A 21,909-nucleotide genomic window follows, 5' to 3' on the forward strand; every position below is an offset into this window, starting at 1 on the left:
AATGAAGGCAAAATAAAGACATTCTCAGATGAAAGAAAACCAAGGGAATTTGTAGCCAGCAGACCTGTTCTGAAAGAACTGCTGAAACAAAGCTTTTTAGATGGAAGGGAAATGATTCCAGAAGGAAACCTGGAAAATCAAGAATGAAGGGAAAGCAACAGAAATGGAAAATATCTGGGTAAATATGGTAGACTATTCTTTTCCTCTTGAGTTCTTTAAAGTATGTCAGACAATTGAAAGCAAAAACTTGAACACTGTATGATGGGGTTTTCAAAATATGTAGGTGAAGATATAAAACAACTCTAGCACAAAGGGGTAGTAAAGTTTCTAAATTTCAAATGAAATGGCAAAATACTGATTCTAAGTAGACAAAGAAAAGATAAGTATGTGTTTTACAGCAACCACTAAAAAAACTATACAAAAAGATATAGTAAAAATCACAGTGAAGAAACAAAATGGAATATTAAAAATGTTCAAATAGCCCAAAGACAGACAGGAAAAGGAAACAAAGGAATGAAAAACTGCAGGAACAAACAGAAAACAAATAATAAAATGGCAGACTTTAATCCAAATAAGTTAATAGTTACAGTAAGTACAAATGCTCTAAACATACCAATTGAAAGACAGAGATGGTCAGAATGGATTTAAAAAAAATGACCCAACTATACGTTGTCTACAAGATATCTGATAAGCTAAAAGTAAAAGGATTTAAAAAAGGATAGAAAGACACACACTGTGCAAATAGTAATCAAAAGAATTCTGGAGTGACAATATTAATAGCAAAATAGACTTCAGAGCACAAAAACTACCAAGGATAAAGAGAGACATTATATAATGATAAAAGGGTCAGTTCACCAAGAAAACATAAGAATCCTAAACGTGCTTGTGCCTAAGAGCAGAGCTTCAAAATACATGAAGCAACGACATAGACAAATTCACAATTACAGGTGAAGATTTTAACCTCTGTCAGTAACAGGTAGAACTAGTAGACAAAAATTAGCAAGAATTGCTAGAAGAATTGAGCAATTCCATCAATCAACTGGATTTAACTGGCATTTATAGAACACTCCACCCAAGAACAGCAGAATACACGTTATTTTCAGGTGCACATGGGACATTCACCAAGACAGATCACATTCTGGGTCATTCAAAAAAAAAACCTTAACAAATTTTAAAGAATTGACATTATACAAAGTATATTCTCAGATATTAATGGAACCAAATTAAAAATCAATGACAACAAGACAACACAAAAATCTGCAAACATTTACAAATTAATCAACACACTTTTATTAAGTAATCCATGAGTCAAAAAGGAAGTCTCAAGTGAAATTTGAAAATATTTTGAACAAAAATGAAAATTCAACATACCAATTGTGGGACATAGCTAAAGCAGTGCTTACAGAGAAATTTATAGCATTACATGTTTATACTAGAAAAGAAGAATGGTTTCAAATCATATCTTCAGTTTCCACCTTAAGAAACTAGGAAAAGAAGAGAAAAATAAACCCAAATCATGGAGAAAAAAATACTAGAGATAAGAGCGGAAATCAATGAAACTGAAAACAGGAAAACAACAGAGAAAATCAATGAAATCAAAAGCTGATTCTCTGTAAAGACCAATAAAATAGATGAACTTCTCACAAGACTGACCAAGAAAAAAAAAAGACAACATAAATGACCAATATCTGGAGTGAAAGAACAGGTGTCAGGCAGACTCCGCAGACACTAAAAAGATAACAAGGGAATACTAAAAACAACACTATGTACATAAATGCAATGACTTAGATGAAATGGGTCAACTTCCTCAAAACAACAAACTACCAAAACTCACCCAAGATGAAATAGAAAACCTGAATAATCCTATAACCATTAAAGAATTGAAATTTGTACTTCGAAATATTCTGAAAAAGAAATCTCCATGCTCAGATAGTTTCACTGGTGAATTCTACCAAATAAAATTAAAAATATACAATTTACAATAGCTTCAAAAAAAAATGAAATGCTTAGTTATAAATCCAAAAAAATATGTACATGGTAAAAACTATAAAATGCAGATGAAAGAAATCAAAGACGACCTAAATATATAAAGATATACTGTGGGGAGAGGCGGAGTCAAGATGGCGGCGTAGGCGGACTCTGAACTCACCTCCTCCCGTGGACACAGCCAATTTACAACTACTCGTGGAAAAATTACCCCTGAGACAGAACTGAAAACTGGATAAGAGGAACTCCTGCAACAATGGACAATCCTAACTGAGGTGGAAGAGGCAGAGACTCCCTTCTGGAGAGGAAAAACACCGCCTTCACAAGCCGCCAGCGTCACGGCCGCCGGAGCAGCTCACAGGTACGCAGCCTCCCTGGAGACGCGGGGCCCTGAGCCGGGGAGCGCCCCCGCTGTGGGCATTTTGTGGACCCAGCACAATCGAGACCAGTGGCATTATATCTGACTTTGCCTGCTACTAAAGCATTGGGTAGCACCCCCAGAAAACCCGGTTCACAAAGAAACTAAAACTGGCTCTTAAAGGGCCCGTGCACAAACTCACCCATTCCAGAAAGCATCCTAAAATCACCAGAAAGAAAGGTACACAGTGCTTCGGTGACAAGAGACTCACCTAATAGACCCTGAGTGCATCACGGTGAGGGGTGAGACCTCTCCAGGGACTGGGACATTGGCGGCGACCACTGTTGTGGCCTGGTGTGAGCGTGCTGACACAGACGCCATTGGAGTTCTCCCTGAGACCTGCTAGCCCAGGGTCTGCTCCACGCGCTAGAGCACCGATTTAATCCAGCTCAGCCAGGGCAGGCAGCCCACCCTAGAGACTGGCCCCACCCAACAACAAGCCCTCAGGCAACTTGTGGGCCTGCATAGATTGGTGACTGGATTCTCTGCAGCCTGGCAACTGAGCTGACTTGAGTGGGGCAGGGTGTGCACAAGGAGCGGGTGGAGAGTGTGGGGTGGTGGCGGAGTGTGTGGGGCTCCCGCCGTGGAGAGACTGGGTCCACTTGGGGAGGTTGGGGCGCTCACACAGGGCAGGACTGTGTTGAATGTGTGTGTGGACCTGTGGGCGGCAGGGCTTGTCAGCTGCAGAAGACTTGTGCTTCTCAAAGACCCACATAGGAGGTTTGCTCCACCTTCCAAAACCTGAAACAATTGGGTGCTCCTGTGCCTGAGGCCAGCCCCACCCAGCTGCAATCCTCAGAGAGCTGACAAGAGACCTAATAGGCTAGAGGTTTACAGCAATTGTAAGGCCCTGAGCCTAACAACCTGCCACACTGGGGGCCTACTCACTTAAAAGAAATACTGCAACACAAATGTGGTATTAGAACTTACAGCCAACTGTGCTGGGGCTCCCCATACCTGATAAAGAGACTGAAGGGCCCACAACAACTACAAGCAGCTGAGCATTACAACAGCTGGCCAGGAGCATAACTCAGCCTCCCTGGGCGCCTATAGGGAGAGCTAATAGGCCACAATAGAAGGACACACGTAGCCCACATAGGGGCCACCCCTGGAACTTTGAGAACTGAGGGAAGCACACTGGAAGCCTCCTAAGCCATCAGTTACATAAGGTCACCTATCCAAGAGCAGGAGACGTAGCTGACCTACCTAATACGTAGACACAAGCACAGGGAAAGAGGCAAAATGAGGAGGCAAAAGAATACATTCCAAGTAAGGGAACAGGACAAAATCCCAGAAAAGGAACTAAGTGAAACAGAAATGAGCAACCTACCCGACAGAGAGTTCAAACTAAGAGTGTTAAGGATGCTCACTGATCTGGGGAGAAGAATAGATGAACTCAGTGAGAATGTCAACAAAGAAATGGAAGATATAAAAAAGAACCAATCAGAAATGAAGAATACAATACTGGAAATGAAAAATTCATTAGAGGGACTCAAAAGCAGAGTAGAGGATACAGAAGAACGGATCTGTGAGCTGGAAGAAAGACTAGAAGAAATTACCCAAGGTGAACAGGTAAAAGAGAAAAGAATTAAAAAGAGTGAGGACAGTCTAAGGGAACTCTGGGACAACATCAAGCGCACTAACATCCGTGTTATAGGTGTCCCAGAAGGAGAAGAGCGAGACAAGGGGGCAGAGAATCTATTTCAAGAAATAATAGATGAAAACTTCCCTAACCTAAGGAAGGAAACAGACATCCAGGTACAGGAGGCACAGAGAGCCCCAAACAAGATAAACCCAAAGAGGCCCACACCAAGACACATCATAATCAAAATGTCCAGAATTAAAGATAAAGAGAGAATCCTAAAAGCCGCAAGAGAATGTCAAGTTACATACAAAGGAAACCCCATAAGGCTATCAGCTGACTTCTCAGCAGAAACCTTACAGGCTAGAAGAGAATGGCACGATATCTTTAAAGTGCTAAAAGGAAAAAACTTACAGCCAAGAATACTCTACCCAGCAAGGTTATCGTTCAAAATGGAAGGAGAGATCAAAATTTTCCCAGATAAGCAAAAATTAAAGGAGTTTGTCACCAAGAAACCAGTGTTACAAGAAATGTTAAAGGGACTGATTTAAGGGGAAAAGAGAAGACCACAAATAGGAAAAATTATCTATTTCCACGATTAGAACGTAATGGATACAAATGCACAAAAAAGAGGATAGATATGATATAAAAAACATAAAAGGAGTGAGGAGGGTAGTTAAAGAGTACAGCTTTCAGACAGAGGTCAAACTAAAGTGACCATCAATTCTGTATAGAAGAAGTAAGGAACAGAGAAGGACTACTAAAACACTGAGGGGAAAAAAAAAAAATAAAGTTAAAAAATGGCAGTAAGTACATACTTATCAATAGCTACTTTAAACGTCAATGGACTAAATGCTCCAATTAAAAGGCATAGGGTGGCTGACTGGATTAAAAAACAAGACCCATATATATGCTGCATACAAGAGACACACTTCAGACCTAAAGACACTCACAAACTGAAAGTGAAGGGATGGAAAAAGATACTCCACGCAAATAGCAATGAAAAGAAAGCTGGGGTAGCAGCACTAATATCAGACAAAATAGACTTTAAAACAAAAACTGTAAAAAGAGACAAAGAAGGGCATTACATAATGATCAAGGGAACAATCCAACAAGAGAATATAACACTTGTAAATATCTACGCACCCAATGTAGGTGCACCTAAATATATAAAGCAATTATTAACAGACATAAAAACAGAAATAGACAGTAACACAATAATAGTAGGGGACTTTAACACTCCACTTACACCAATGGATAGATCATCCAAACAGAAGATCAATAAGGAAACATTGGCCTTAAACGACACACTAGAACAGATGGACCTAGTAGATATATACAGAGCATTCCACCCAAAAACCGAAGAATACACGTTCTTTTCAAACGCACATGGAACATTCTCCAGGATTGATCACATATTAGGCCACAAAACAAGTCTCCATAAATTTAAGAAGATTGAAATAATACCAAGCATCTTTTCTGACCACAACGGTATGAAACTAGAAATCAACTATAGGAAGAATATCAGAAAAGCCACAAATACATGGAGATTAAACAAAATGCTACTGAACAACGACTGGGTTAACGAAGAAATCAAAGAAGAAATCAAAAAATACCTGGAGACAAATGAAAATGAAAATACGACATGCTAGGGCCGGCCCCGTGGCTTAGCGGTTAAGTGCTCGCGCTCCGCTGCCTGCGGCCCGGGTTCGGATCCCGGGCGCGCACCGACACACCACTTCTCCGGCTATGCTGAGGCCGCGTCCCACATACAGCAACTAGAAGGATGTGCAGCTGTGACATACAACTATCTACTGGGGCTTTGGGGGGAAAAAAATAAATAAATAAATCTTTAAAAAAAAAAGAAAATACGACATGCCAGAATTTATGGGATACAGCAAAAGCAGTTCTAAGAGGGAAGTTTATAGCAATATAGGCCTATCTCAACAAACAAGAAAAATCTCAAATAAACAATCTAACAATGCACCTAAAGGAACTGGAAAAAGAAGAACAAACAAAGCCCAAAATCAGTAGAAGAAGAGAAATAATAAAAATCAGAGCAGAAATAAATGAAATGGAGACCAAAAAAACAATAGAAAAAATTAATAAAACCAAGAGCTGGTTCTTTGAAAAGATCAACAAAATAGACAAACCTTTAGCTAGACTCACCAAGAAAAAAAGAGAGAAGGCACAAATAAGTAAAATCAGAAATGAAAGAGGAGAGGTTACAACAGACACCTCAGAAATACAAAAGATTATAAGAGAATACTATGAAAAACTATATGCCAACCAATTCGACAATCTGGAAGAAATGGATAAATTCTTAGAATCATACAACCTTCCAAAACTGGATCAAGAAGAAGTAGAGAATTTGAATAGACCAATCACCAGTAAGGAGATCGAAACAGTAATCAAAAACCTCCCCAAAAATAAAAGTCCAGGACCAGACGGCTTCCCTGGTGAATTCTACCAAACATTCAAAGAAGACTTAATACCTATCCTTCTCAAACTCTTCCAAAAATTGAGGAGCGGGGAAGCTCCTAACTCATTCTCTGAAGCTGACATTACCCTGATACCAAAACCAGACAAGGACAACACAAAAAGGAAAATTACAGGCCAATATCACTGATGAACATCGATGTGAAAATCCTCAACAAAATACTAGCAAATCGCATACAACAATACGTTAAAAAGATTATACACCATGATCAAGTGGGATTTATTCCAGGTATGCAGGGATGGTTTAACATTCGCAAATCAATCAATGTAATACACCACATTAATAAAATGAAGAACAAAAATCACATGATCATCTCAATAGATGCAGAGAAAGCATTTGACAAGATCCAGCATCCATTTATGATAAAAACTCTGAATAAAATGGGTATAGAAGGAAAGTACCTCAACATAATAAAGACCATATATGAGAAACCCACAGCTAATATTATCCTCAATGGTGAAAAACTGAAAGCTATCCCTCTAAGAACAGGAACCAGACAAGGTTGCCCACTGTCACCACTCCTATTTAACATAGTATTGGAAGTCCTAGCCAGAGCAATCAGGCAAGAGAAAGAAATAAAAGGGATCCAAATTGGAAAGGAAGAAGTGAAACTGTCACTATTTGCAGATGACATGATTTTATATATAGAAAACCCTAAAGAATCCACCAGAAAACTTTTAGAAGTAATAAACGAATATGGTAAAGTTGCAGGATACAAAATCAACATACAAAAATCAGTTGCATTTCTGAACACTAACAACGAAGTAGCAGAAAGAGAAATTAAGAATACCATCCCATTTACAATTGCAACAAAAAGAATTAAATACCTAGGAATAAACTTAACCAAAGAGGTGAAAGATCTGTACACTGAAAACTATAAAACATTTCTGAAAGAAATTGAAGAAGACACAAAGAAATGGAAAGATATTCCATGCTCTTGGATTGGAAGAATTAACATAGTTAAGATGTCCATACTTCCTAAAGCCATCTATAGATTCAATGCAATCCCTATCAAAGTTCCAACAACATTTTTCACAGAAATAGAACAAAGAATTCTAAAATTTATATGGAACAACAAAAGACCCCGAATAGCTAAAGGAATCCTGAGAAAAAAGAACAAAGCTGGAGGTATCACACTCCCTGACTTCAAAATATACTACAAAGTTATAGTAACCAAAACAGCATGGTACTGGCACAAAAACAGACACACAGATCAGTGGAATAGAATCGAAAGCCCAGAAATAAACCCACACATCTATGGACAGCTAATCTTTGACAAAGGAGCCAAGAACATACAATGGGGAAAAGAGTCTCTTCAACAAATGGTGTTGGGAAAACTGGATAGCCATATGCAAAAAAATGAAAGTAGATCCTTACTTTACACCATACACAAAAATTAACTCCAAATGGATTAAAGACTTGAATGTAAGACCTGAAACTGTGAAACTTCTAGAAGAAAACATAGGCAGTACGCTCTTCGACATCGGTCTTAGCAACATCTTTTCAAACACCACATCTGACCGGGCAAGAGAAACAATAGAAAAAATAAACAAATGGGACTACATCAAACTAAAAAGCTTCTGTACAGCAAAGGAAACCATCAACAAAACGAAAAGACAACCTAACAATTGGGAGAAGATATTTGCAAACCATACATCTGATAAGGGCTTAATCTCCAAAATATATAAAGAACTCATGCATCTCAACAACAAAAAAACTACCAACCCAATTAAAAAATGGGCAAAAGACCTGAACAGACATTTCTCCAAAGAAGATATACAGATGGCCAACAGACACATGAAAAGATGTTCAAAATCACTAATTATCAGGGAAATGCAAATCAAAACTACAATGAGATATCACCTCACGCCCGTCAGAATGGCTATAATTAACAAGACAGGAAACAACATGTGTTGGAGAGGATGTGGAGAGAAGGGAACTCTCATACACTGCTGGTGGGAGTGCAAACTGGTGCAGCCACTATGGAAAACAGTATGGAGAGTCCTCAGAAATCAACGATAGAACTACCATATGACCCAGCTATTCCACTGTTGGGTATTTATCCAAAGAACTTGAAAACACCAATTTGCAAAGGTACATGCACCCCTGTGTTCATTGCAGCCTTATTCACGATAGCCAAGACTTGGAAGCAACCTAAGTGCCCATCAAGGGACGAATGGATAAAGAAGCTGTGGTATATATACACAATGGAATACTACTCAGCCATAAGAAACGACTTAAATCCAGCCATTTGTGACAACATGGATGGACATTGAGGGTATAATGCAAAGTGAAATAAGTCAGAGGGAGAAGGTCAAATACCGTATGATTTCCTTCATTAAGTAGTAGATAGTGACAACAATGGACGGATACATAGGGACAGAGATTGGATTGGTGGTTGCCAAAGGGGAGGGGGGGAGGGAGGAGGGTGAAAGGGATAATTCGGTGCATGTGTGTGGTGATGGGTTGTAATTAGTATTTTGGTGGTGAACATGATGTGGTCCATGCAGAAATAGAAGTACAATGATGTACACCTGAAATTTTTACAATGTTATAAACCAATGTTACTGCAACAAACAAAAAATTAAAAAAAAAAAAAAAAAGATATACTGTATTCAGAGATTGTGAGACTTAATATACTAAAGATATCAATTCTCCCTCAAATTGATTAATAGAGTTATTTAACACAATATCAATAAAAATCCCAGCAGAATTTTTTGTAGATATAGACAAGCTAATTTAAAAATTCTGTACAAAGGAACTAAATAGCTAAAAAAATTTTGAAAAAGAAGAACGTTGGGAGAATCACATTATCTGATTTTCAGACTTACTATAAAGTTACAGTTATCAAGACAGTGTGGTACTGGTGAAGGAATGGATATATAGATCAATGGAACAGAACAGAGAGTCCAGAAAGACTCGCACCAAGATGGCCAATTGATTTTTGACAAAATTGCAAAAACAATTCAATGGAGAAAGGACAGTCTTTTCAAAAAATGATTTAGAACTGCAAAAAAATGGATATATACCTCATAACATATAAAACAACTCAAAACTGATCATAGGTCTAAATGTAAATCTATTAAACTTTTAGAAGAAAATTTAGGAGAAAATCTATATGACCTTGGGTTTGACAATGAGTCCTCAGACATGGCACCAAAACCATAAGCAATTAAAAAAAAATCGATAATTTGACTTTCTCAAAATTAAAAACTTTTGCTCTGTCATAGACACTGCCAAGAGAATGAAGACAAGTAACAGACTGGGAGAAAATATTTGCAAATCACATAGCTGACAAAAGACTTATATCCAGAATATATAAAGAACTTTTCAAAACTCAACAATTAGAAAACAAACAACCCAATTTAAAAATGCTCGTCATGACATGAAGAGACACTTCTCCAAAGAGGACATATGGATGACCAAGAAGCACATAAAAAGATATTCAACATCATTAGCCATCAGGGAAATGCAAATTAAAGGCAGGAGGAGATACCACAACACACCTATTAGGATGGCCACAGAGAAAATACTGACCAAGGACGTGGAGCAGACAGAACGCTCACCCACTGCTGGTGAAAATGCAAAGATGGTGCAGCCACTCTGGAAAACGGTTTGGCAGTTTCTTATCAAGTTAACATCCACTTCCCATCTGACCCAGCAATCCCACTCCTGGGTATTTGCCCTAAAGGAAAACTTCTGTCCACACGTAAACCTGTACATGAAACGTCCACAGCAACTCTATTCACAGCTGCCAAACACCGAAAACAACCCCAATGTCCTCCAGTGGGTGAATGGATAAACAAACTGTGGTTCAGAATATAAAATAAATACAAATAAATAGAACAAACAAACTTGATAAACAACTCGGAGGAATCTCAAAGACATCACGCTGACTGAAAGAAGCCAGACTCAAAAGGTCACTTACTGTATGGTCCCTTCAAACGATGATCTCACAAAGACAAAACTATAGTGACAGAGAGCAGAGCAGCAGCTGCCAGGGGCTGGGGCGGGTGGGAGGTGCGACTACAAAGGGGCAGCCCAAGGGAGGTGTTTGAGGAGACGGAACTGTTCTGTATCCTGATTATGATAATGGAGCACACAAATCTGGAAATGTGCTAAAATTCATAGAAGAAGGGTCAATTTTACTTAATGATAATTTAAAAGATAAAATTAAAGGAAAAACCAGACATACACAAAACAGTAAAAACAAACAAACAAAACCCAAAAAACAAAAAAACAAGTTGCAGGAGCACCACATCTTACACACTCAGTTTTATAGAAAAATGACATACGTTTGTAAATCTATAGAATGAGGTCCAGAAGGATGACAATGAATTCTTTTTTATTTTTTTTTTATTTTTTTTTTAAAGATTTTATTTATTTTATTTTTCCCCCCAAAGCCCCAGTGGATAGTTGTGTGTCGTAGCTGCACATCCTTCTAGTTGCTGTATGTGGGACTCGGCCTCAGGATGAACGGAGAAGTGGTGCCTCGATGCGCACCCGGGATCCGAACCCGGGCCACCAGCATCGCAGCGCGTGCACTTAACCACCAAGCCACAGGGCCGGCCCCGACAATGAATTCTTAAGTGAGGTGGTCTTTCCAAACACGGAGCCCTTCGCTCACTGTTTTTTTTTAAAACACTGTGCACGTATTGATTCGAAATAAGAACAAAAGCTAATGCAGATAAAACAAGATGGCGTCGCAATGAGTGGCCCAAACTGAATCCTGCTGATCTGCTGGCACCTAATGGAACCTGAGCATTTCTCAGCGGGTTACTAGTTTTCGAAGTCTACTTGCTTTGATTTCTATCACGGAGAAGACAAAATTAGAAAAAAAAAGAAAAAGAGCAGAAAAGAAAGGAAGCCTACCAGGAGGTTGACGGACTCGATGACATCCAGGAACACCTCGTTCTTCCGGTACTTGATGCCCTCGGAGCGCCAGGACACCGCGTTGGTGACGGTGGCGGGGGGCCGCGGCGCCCCCGTTTCCAGCTTGTGGCCTTCCTGAGTGATGTACCTGTGGAGCACGCTCAGAGTTAAGGCACTCAGGGGCTGACATTCCTGAAAACCGCCCCTCACCGCAGCGGGCTCCAGAAAAGGCAGGCTCTGGCTTCACCTGGGGCTGTCCAATACAAGAATCTCCTATGCTGCCCAAAACCCAACAAATTCAAGTCACAATGAGTGCAGAGTGTCCATTGTTGGGGGCCAAGGAGACAGTGCTGGTGAGGAAAACAAGAAGTGGGCATGAACTCCTCTCCTGGTGGGTGTGCAGGGGGGCCTGAGCCCCGGGAGAGTACCCAGGTGACCCCAACCCCACTTGGAGAACCACAGGCGCCAGAGGTGGGCAAGTTACACGCTTCTCTTTGCTGCCCTTTGCTCCCATGTGAAACGGGAGACAACACCTCAAACTGTGACTGGAGCGAAGGTAAGGTGAGCGCCCAGAGCCTGATCCACAGGAAGGGTTAACCCACGCTGGCCGTCTCTGAAGGGCAGGAGTCTAGAGAAAGAAGGTGTTTTCCTCACAGCCTCATTTATGACAATAGAAACAAAGGCAGGTGACTCTCTAAATTTTGAGTAGGAAAAGGATCTAAAACTGCCCAAAAGCAACGTCAACTCCCGTGTGCGGCTGGAGATGGGGCGGGGGCTGGCGACCTGACACGCGTGTGCTTCTTCCACTCCCACATCTGGCAACCTCACGTGTGACGCCACCCTGCCCACTCACTCCTGCAGGATCTTGCTGTCTGTGGTCTGCGGGTAGCCGAAGTCCATGAGCTCATCCAGCAGCTCGTAGATGATGACAAAGTTGTCCCGGATGCTCTCCTCCTCCAGCTCCTTAAAGTACTCGGAAAACACCTGTGGTGTTGGCGGTAGGGCAGGTGGACGGTTGAGAGGAAGGGATGAGCGCTTGCACAAATTCATGTGCCCTTTGTGCCCGGAGGCCCAGAGCCAACGGCTCTCTTGCCCACAAGGCTGGGGGCGGTGCAGGTGTCCTCTGACGACTGCTCAGAAGCCCTGCACCCCCACCCTGCAGGCTGCTCTCCTCTCCTCCCTGACAGATACCCCAGGCCTGGGCCCCTTGTGAGCCTCTCTTTAATCCCCACTTAGCTGTCACCTTTTGCCACTGTGTCAAGAGTGACTCAGGTGAGGGGCAAGAGCCACTGCGGACAGGACAAGTGGCTCTTCCGGCCTCTTCCAGCCTCCCTGAGCTGCCAGTCTGTATGGCTCTGCATGCAGACACATCTTCCCCATTTCAACAGAAAACTAAGAGGATCAAAGAAGGGACTCGAAGGGAGGGAAGTTCCTTTAGCACTAACACTGAAGCAGAAAGGAAATGCCAACACTCCAGGGAGGAGACCCCTCCCCACTCTTTGGTCTGCTGACGTCCCTCCCCCACGCTCAGGACCAGACCGCCTGGCCTCCACTCTGGGCTGGTGGGCCGCACCGCCAGGCCCGGCCCTGCCTGCGACCACGCTGCAGCTCCGGAAAGAAGGCCTGTGCCTCAGCCCACACTGGGGCCTTCCCCAGGGGGAGGGACTGCTCTCCTGCCCAACGTCCTCACTGCCCAGGCCAGCCGGTGCCCTGGTGCATGGCACAGGTGGCTCCTGAGCTAGCTGCATGTGGCACCACCTGAGGGACAAAAGCTTTCCTGGGCCCATCATGGGCCTCCTCGGTCCAATTCGCCACTTTCCTCAACCCCGCGGCCTCTGCCTCAGCCAGGCTCCTCCATTTCTCTTCTGGAAGGCTGCAGCAACCTCCACACTGGCATCCCTCCTACCATCGAGTTCTTTCTCTATTCAGCAGCCAGAGAGATTATCTGAACTCAAATCACGTCTTGTCAGGCCCCCACTTAAAGCCCCTACCATCTCTCACCAGACTTAGATCCCAATCTACACTCCTCACTAGGCCCTTCGCGGCCCCCGACCCTGCAGTCCAGCCCCTCCCACCTTGCAGACATCAGCCCCACACCTGTCCCTCGCACACTGGCCTGCCTGATGTTCCCTGACTGAACCATGTGCTCTTTCTCAGGCTCCCCAGCTTGCTGTCAGCCTGGGCCTGGCGTGTGTCAGCTCTCTCCATGGTGCGTCTCGGGCCTTGGGCCTCTGTCCCTTAGAGCCCCCAAGGAGATTCTGAGCAGAGCTGGGCTCTGCCCTCCTTCTGGTTATCCCACCTCCCTAACCCATGGCTCTCAGCTAGCCACCCTCCACCCTTCCACAGCCAGCTGGGGGGGTGAACCTTCCCTCGGGCACACTACTGCACTTTCCTCTCCTCACTAGGCTGTAGAATCCCATACACGGGGCAGCTGGAGCTCCCCCAGCCCTCTTCCTGGGCTTCCAGCCCCAGAACTCCCTGGGGACATGGCAGCCCTCAGGTGGCCGGTACGGGTGACAGAGTAGGACCAGGGTGACGGACAGCCGTCTGTGGGCCCTGCGGCCGACTCACCTGCACGACCTTGTACAGGAAGGAGAACACCAGCGACACGCACGCATTCTTCTTGGAGGTGGCGACCACTGCGTGGCGGCCGCAGTTAAGGAGCATTCAGAGGCCTGGGCCACTGCCTCGCAGATTCCGGTTCACTGCATGTCTTAGGGGACCCCACCCCGGGCTCAGAGCCTCCCCCAGCCTAACCCCCAGCCGTTCACTTGGCCTCGGTGAATAACCAAGCTCCCGGTCCAAGCCAGGCCTGGGACACAGCAGTTACCAGCCGGGTGTGGTCCCGGCCCCAGGGAGCGCTCAGCCGACAGAGGGGCAGCAGGGGCCACAGGGAAGCCCCCCGGCTGCTGAGTTGGGGGGCTGCCTAACAAGGTGATGCCTGACCTGAGAGCTGAAGGGTGGTGTGGGGGCCCTTCAGGTGGGGTGAACAGCCCAGGGGGGAGGTAGCGCAGTTTGTTCTGAGAGTGGAAAGCAGGACCACAGCTGGCCCTTCTCCAAAGCTGATCGCTCACGTCGCCCTCCCGAGGTCAGGGCTCCCCGGCAGCCTCGTGGGAAGCAGCTGGGGCCAGTGCTGGCTCTAGCCCTTCCTGCCAGCCTGGGCCCCTAGAACAAACCTTTTAACGAAGTCCCACTTTCTCACCTGTTCAACGGGGTCCTGCGAGGGGATCCACGGAGGTGACGTGTGGCCAAGTGCCTGGCACACAGACTCCTTCCAGAGTGGGGATGGGTCCCCGCCTCACAGGGTCAGCATGTGCTGGGTATTTCCTGTTCCTCTTTCCCCGAGGGGCCTCAAACCACCCGGGGAGGCCAGTTCCTCCACTGCAGACCCACGTGCTGTGCCCTGGACTTCCCCGTTCACGACAGGCCTGTGCCACCTGGCTCCAGGGCTGAGCTGTGAGCTGCAGGAGGGACTGGGAGGGCAGCGGCCACATTCACCTCACTTCCTGCCTCATCCTGGCCCAGTGCAGGAGCCCAGGAGATGGATGCTGCTCCTCCCTCCTCCAGCCTGGCCACATTCCTCCCAGAACTTTCTGAGGGTGGGAGGTGGGCATCTCTGACCCTCACAGCCAGGCCTTACTGGCCTGTCACCCGACAATGGAACTAGGGACCAGGCTGGGGGGGAGAGGACGTCCATTCAGGCAGGGTGTGCTGGGCAGTGGCACCCAGACAAGCCGTCCCTGTCTCCTCCCTGGCTTCCCATGTGTGAAACGTTGGGCCCAACTGGAAACTGATCTGATGGCTCCCGTGAGCTCACATACAGCCCCCTCCTTGCACCTGGGCAACCAGTGCCCAGACCCAGGGTGGCTTCTGAGCGGCCACCTCCTTGGTCACAGGCCACCTGTAGCACTCTGCAGAGCTGCCCTGAGGCCTTCCAGAGAGAGATGAAGGATAAAAAGAAGCGTGCGATGGGAGCCAGATCTCAGGGCCCCGGATCTCAGGGTGCTGGGTGTGGGTCCTGGGCCAGCACCTCCCACGCTGTAATGTGCACACAAGTCACGAGGGACGGGACAGAAACGTGGGCCTGCGGGCAGGGGCTCCGAGATCTGGGCAGGTTGTGATGAGTCTCTCCCCTTCACTGTACTACACTCCCCTCATGGTCCAGGCCACCGCCCCTCCCACCGGGACGCCAACCCCAACCTCTTTGCCACCTCCCCATGTCCACTTCTGTTCCCTGCAGTGTGGTCCTCTCAGCAGCTAGAGACCTTCAGAAAACACAAATCTGACTGTATCTCCTCTCCACCTAAAATGTCCCAAAGACTTCCCGTCACACTCAGGGTGATGTCCTATAAGAGCCCGCAGCGTGCGCCCTGCTGACCACTCGGGCCTCGCTCCCACCACGCACCCCCTCTCTAGTGCTCCAGCCACCACCGCAGCCTCCGGAAGGAGGCTCGCCTTCCCCGTGGAGAGCCTTCGCCCGGGCCTAGTACTCCTCATGCCTGCCCACTCCTCTGGCCTAGTGGACACTGGCTTTCCGGTAGGTCTCCTCCGGGATGTCCCCTCCTCAGGGAAGCCTTCCTGGATCCCTGGACCAGAGGTCCCGCTGACATATTTGTCATTGTGTGTTCTCTGCACATCTCCTCTGGCAGCAGGGCACTCCGGGAGGGCAGGGCTGGGTCTGATGGCCCCCACTGGTGTATATGTGTGCACACACGTGCACGTGCACACCCACAGAGTCCCCTGGGAGCTCCCCACAAAAGGATACGATACAGGTTGTTGTGTTTGATCCACATGAAGCGGACGCCGCCGTGGGCCAGGATGGGTGATAGCATGCCTTCCTCCTCCTTCTCCATCAGGATGGGCATGAAGTGCTCCACCTCTGACATGTCCACGTCACCGCGGTAGTTCCGGCAGATGAGCACCTGGGCGGGGTGGAGGAGAGGAAAGATGCTTTCATTTGGAGGCCCACAAGCCAGGTGCCTGGGGCACAGGGTGAGACTTGCCAGCTCCCTCCCTCTGGGGACCCTGATCACACCCCTGTCCATCAGAGGGTGTAGACTCGAGGCCATCTGATCTCCATCTCCCAGGGAATTCCTCAAGGAGAGCATTTTCCAAAGTGAACTTCCACAGGGGCTAGCAGGGTTCTCTGCAGGGGAAGGCAGGAGGGAGCTATGCGCCAAGAGTCCAGGGCTGAATCGTCTGGGAGACACCAGGTTAAGCAACGCCCCACAGGCTCTCACTGAAGACCTTCTCAGAGCCTTTCCTGTGCTAATTCACCCTGCTCTTCTGCCTGTGTCAGGGCACCCATTCAGGGGATGCTGCTCAGTGTTCACATCCGCCGGAACTCGCCTGTCGCCTGAAGGGGAGAAGCCCTTCTCCTCATTTCTCTCTCTCACAGCCTGGGGGTTGGGCTGCACAGCATCCGGAACCCTCACTGACTGCCGAGGGGAACGCAAAATGGAGCCACCACTTGGGTAAAGTTTGGCAGGTTCTCAGAAAGTTGAATCTGGCTTATGACCCAGCCATTCTTCCCTTAGGTATTTACCCAAGAGGAAACGGAACCGTACGTCCACATGAAGAGTCGCATATAAATGTCCACAGCAGCTTTACTTTATTTATTTTTTAATTATGTTATTGAGGTCATAATGGTTTATAACATTGTGTAATTTCAGATGTACATTATTATAGATATTTCCTTACAGACTGCATCGTGCTCACCACCAGCAGTCTAGTTTTTATTCGTCACCATACACATGTGCCCCTTTACCCCTTTCACCCACCCCTCAACCCCTTCCTCCCCCGTAACCACTAATCTGTTCTCTCTGTCCACGTGTTTGTTTATCTTCCAGATATGAGTGAAATCATGCGGTGTTTGTCTGTCTGGCTTGTTTCGCTTCACATCATACCCTCAAGGTCCATCCATGTTGTCGCAAATGGGACGATTTTGTCTTTTTTATGGCTGAGTAGTATTCCATTGTACATATACACCACATCTTCTTTCTCATTCATCAGTTGATGGGTGCTTGGGTTGCTTCCACGTCTTGGCTATTGTGAATAATGCCGCGATGGACATAGGGATGCATCAATCTCGTTGAATTGTTGATTTCACGTTCTTTGGATAAATTCCCAGCAACAGAATAGCTAGATCATATAGTATTATTTTTATTTTTTTGAGAAATCTCTATACTGGTTTCCATAGTGGCTTCAGCAGTTTGCATTCCTATCAGGAGTGTATGAGGGTTCCCTTTTCTCCACATCCTCTCCAACATTTGTTATTTCTTGTCTTATTAATTACAGCCATTCTGACAGGTGTGAAGTGATATCTCACTACAGTTTTGATTTGCATTTCCCTAATAGTTAATGATATTGAACATCTTTTCATGTGCCTGTTGCCCATCTGTATATCTTCTTTGGGAAAATGTTCATATCCTCTGCCCATTTTTTGATCAGGTTGTTTGTCCTTTTCTTGTTGAGCTGTATGAGTTCTTTATATGTTTTGGAGATTAACCCCTTGTCGGATATATGATTTGCAAATATTTTTCTCCCAGCTGGTGGGTTATCTTTTCATTTTGTTTATGGTTTCCTTTGCCTTGCAGAAGCTCTTTAGTCTGATAAAGTCCCATTAGTTTATTTTCTCTTTTGTTTCCCACGCCTGAGTAGACATGGTATTTGAAAAGATACTGCTAAGACTGAAGTCAAAGAGTGTACTGCCTCTATTTTCCTCCAGGAGTTTCATGATTTCAGGTCTTACTTCAAGTCTTTAATCCACTTTGAGTTAATTTTTGTGTATGGTGAAAGATGATGCCCTACTTTCATTCTTTTGCATGTGGCTGTCCAGTTTTCCCAACACCATCTATTGAAGAGACTTTCCTTTCTCCACTGTATGTTCTTGGCTCCTTTGTTGAAGATTAGCTGTCCAGAGATGTGCGGTTTCATTTCTGGGCTTTCAATTCCACAGCAGCTTTATTTTAAATAGATTCAGGCTGGAGAGAATGTCAATGTCCTTCAACAGGTAAAGAGAGACACAAACAGTGTCCACCCACACCAAGGAACACTCCTCAGCCACGAAAAGGAATGACTAGTACTCGCGACGGCATGAAGGAAGCTCAGGATCACTGGCTGAGTGAGAGAAACCAGACAACGGACTGCATATCCCACACAATTCCACTTACATCAAATCCTGGGAAATGGTGACAGAAAACACAGCACTGGCTGGCTGGGGACAAGCTGGACACAAGGAGGGGGGTGAGGACGGCTTAAGGGTGACAGTAGGTGTGCTGATGGCTTCCTGGGCACCTGTACTGAGCAACTCATCAACTACAGGCTTTAAGGAAGCGCGGTTTGTTACATGTGAGTTGCAGCTCCCTGAAGGAATAAAAGGAGGTCTGAAGCTTTGCCAGCCGAGCAAGGCTGTGTGTGGAGACGCCGCCTGGGGCTGCTGCCGCTCTCGTGGCTCCGTGAGCACAGCCAGCTGCCAGACTCAGCAACGCGTTGAGAACAACATCACTGAGCTGACCAACCTGGGACCGCCCACCTCGGAGCCCACAGCTTCATGAAATACAGTCTTTACTGCTTCCAGCCGGGAGAGACAAAGAGAACGAGACAGAGAGAGAGAGACAGAGACAGAGAGAGACCTTTCCTTTCCTGGTTTTTCTTCCGTGGCCTGTGGCAAGGATCCCTCTGGGGTTCAGACAGCCTCTTAGGGACCCAGCACCCAGTGCTGAGCTCGTGGGTACCTGGACCAGGCCCCGGCCGAGGGACTCCCATGTAACCCTCACATACTCCTTGTCAGGAGTATATCCTGCCTCACATACTGACCCACCACGAGGTAGGACTGATGTTTTAGCAGAGATGGACTGTGATGTCCAGAGAGGTGGCGCCACCTGCCTAAGGTCACACAGCAAGCAAAGGTGAGTCAGGATTCTAACCCCACTTCTCACTCCCTGCAGGGCCATTTCTGCTCCATAAACACTGCTTTCCTGGCTTCCCAAGGCCCAGCTTCTTCCCCAGGTAACCAGTTTTGGGGGCTGCCACTGGCCAGAGCCCCCGGGCCCCCAGAGTGCTCAAAGGAAAGGGCAAGGAGCAATTTATTTGCTTTCCCTCACCAGGGCTGCACAGAAGTCCACTCATGTAACAAGCATGCACTGCGTGCCCCTCTACCATTGACCGTGCTGGGCCTGGGGACACAGAGGTGACCAAGACAAACAGGGTCCCTACACTGGGACATTTGTTTAAGGGGAACTGCGAGCCTCCCCCAGGGCGTGACCTTCAAACTGAGGCCTGAGGAGTCAGGTGGGATAGAGGCAGAGGGACCAGGGTGGCTAAAGCCGTGGGGAGGGGCAGGGGGCAAAGGCCATGGGGGGACCTGGGAGCACGGGTCAGGTGGAGTGAGGACAGCCTCGGAGCTGGGCTACAGGTCCCAGAGGAGAGGACAAAGGCAGGAGACAGGACAGACTGGAAGGAGCAGGCAGCGCTGCGGTGATAACCCTTCCCCTGCTGTAACTTGTGACCCCACAGCTCCTTCTCCACAGAGAGCAAGAGGATCTTCTTCAACAGAGGTCAGATCGGGTCTCTCCCCTGCTGAAACCGCTGTCTATCCCAGCCTCCCCCATGCTGGGAACAAGCTGCAAGGCCATCCCCAGGCCGTCTGGCTCTGCACAGCCCCTCCAAGCCTCCAACGTCTACACTCCCCGGGCTCACTCCACTCCAGCCATTCTGGCCTCCTAGCTTGCCTCTGAGCAATCCACACTTGTTCCTGCCTCAGGGCCTTTGCACTTGCAGTTCCCTCTGCTCAGAATGCCCTGGGCTGGCTCTTCTCATTTCTCAAGCCTCAGCTCAGACAGCACCTCCTCCCTGCTTGCCCTGGCTGAGAGATCATATCCCGTCCCTCTCGACCCCCAACTCCACTTTACCTTCACTGCCCACATCACCACTGCATCATATGTTTATTTGTGTCCTCATTTACTGTCTGTCACTTCTACCAGAGTCTACTACTCCCAGAAAACAGTGACCACTTCTGTCTGGTTCGCAGCTGTGTCCCAGCACTGACAACAGAGCCCGGCCCACAGCAGGTGCTCAGTCAACGTCTGGGGAGTGAGCAAGCAGGTGAGGAGACAAAGGAGGCAGGAATAACGCCCAGGGCTCCAACGTGGGCAGCTGCATGGATGGCAGTGTCACTCGCCGAGATGGAGAGAGAGCAGATGGAGGGAGAGTCTGCAGTGGCTGTGGGACTTCCAAGGTGTCCCCGAGGCCAGCAGATCTCCAGATAAGTCCCCTGGACTGCGGTATAAATTTGAGAGTCACCGGCACACTGACGTGAATCAAAGCCTGCCCCGGGAGAGGGACAGTATGCCTGAGGGGCCAGCATCCAAAGGGAGGGCAGCAGCGGAGGGGCCAGCAGACAGTGAGGGAAACAGGGGGCCGAAGGAAGCCTGCTGAGAAGTGTGCTAGTGGCCTCAGCAGCTGCAGAGAAGCAAGAAAGACAGGGCGGAGGAGTGTCCACGGAGGGCTTTCTGTCAGCTGAACGTGGCCACGCTGGTTTCCTTGGTAATCAGAGGCTCTGGCTGGCAGAGAGCTGTGTGGTGGTGAATTTCCTGATGTGCCATTACCTTACTTCTGATTAAATGCAGTCTGCGCATGAGGCAAACTTCCAAAACATGAGGTCCGTGGGGAGTGGAATAATAAATGGCATGACGGTTGCTGAGGATGGGAAGGGAGCCCCCGGCTGCCTCGGGAGCCTCCCGAAAGGCAGGTTGATCCTGCTTCTCCCGGGCTACAATCCCCCTGCGGTGGCTCCTCCTTCCTGGGATCAAAGTGGTCCCCTCTGGCCCTTTCTCCTGTCCGGACACCTTTAACACCCATGGCCCTCCCGGTGCCATCCACCAGGCTCCAGCCTTACGTAGGACTTCCTGCTTGCCAGCCCCAGTGGGCTGCCCCTCACCCCTCGGCCCCACTGAGACGCTTCCTTGTCCACCTGTCTGCCACTTGGTCACCTTTCCAGCTCCCCCATCTCCCTCCTCCAGGAAGCCTTCCGTAACCACTTCTCCTTCTGCCAGCCAAAACTGAGGTTAGGCAACTGCATTCCCTGGGGCCTTGTCCATGCCCTGTGGCTAACCGGATCTGACCGTCTGGATCCATGCGGCTGCTTCCACACGTCTCCCCTGCCAGAACGTGAGACCCACAGGGGCTAACACGGACTGTGGGCCCTGGGTGCTGCTGAGCCTCTCTCATGCGCGGCTCAGCGAGTTCACACAATAATGCCACGGAAGCCTCCTCTGACTAATGAGGAAAGTGAGGCTCAGAGAGGAGCAGGCACTTGCCTGAGGTCACACAGCTGAGCAGCAAAGCTGGGTTTTGAGCTCAGCCCTGACTCCACAGTCACCGCGAGATGGTCAGCATGCGGCTCAGTGCACGTAGGAGCTCATGAAATCTTTGCTGAAAGAACGAGTGATTGGAGACAGGCAGCCTTTGGGACCTCTAAGGACACGGTGGCTGGGGTGGAAGCAAGAACACGTGCTACAAGGACTCAGGGAACACTGCACCCACCCCGCC

At 47.3% G+C, this 21,909-nt stretch overlaps 1 protein-coding gene across 1 annotated transcript in view; it reads right to left on the bottom strand.

The window, feature by feature from the left end:
• Positions 1-21,909, bottom strand: part of AP1M1 (adaptor related protein complex 1 subunit mu 1) — a 36,573-nt gene that overhangs the window by 13,158 nt on the left and 1,506 nt on the right. The window contains exons 2-5 of the mRNA XM_004423001.3: positions 16,124-16,280; positions 13,930-13,997; positions 12,212-12,342; positions 11,359-11,506 (exon numbers count right to left, since the gene is read on the bottom strand). Of these exons, the coding sequence (XP_004423058.1) occupies positions 11,359-11,506; positions 12,212-12,342; positions 13,930-13,997; positions 16,124-16,280 (504 nt within the window). The remainder of the gene's footprint in view (positions 1-11,358; positions 11,507-12,211; positions 12,343-13,929; positions 13,998-16,123; positions 16,281-21,909) is intronic.

The sequence above is a fragment of the Ceratotherium simum genome, chromosome 18 (assembly GCF_057802395.1).
Source record: "Ceratotherium simum simum isolate JZ-2026a chromosome 18, ASM5780239v1, whole genome shotgun sequence".
NCBI classification, from domain to species: Eukaryota; Metazoa; Chordata; class Mammalia; order Perissodactyla; family Rhinocerotidae; genus Ceratotherium; species Ceratotherium simum.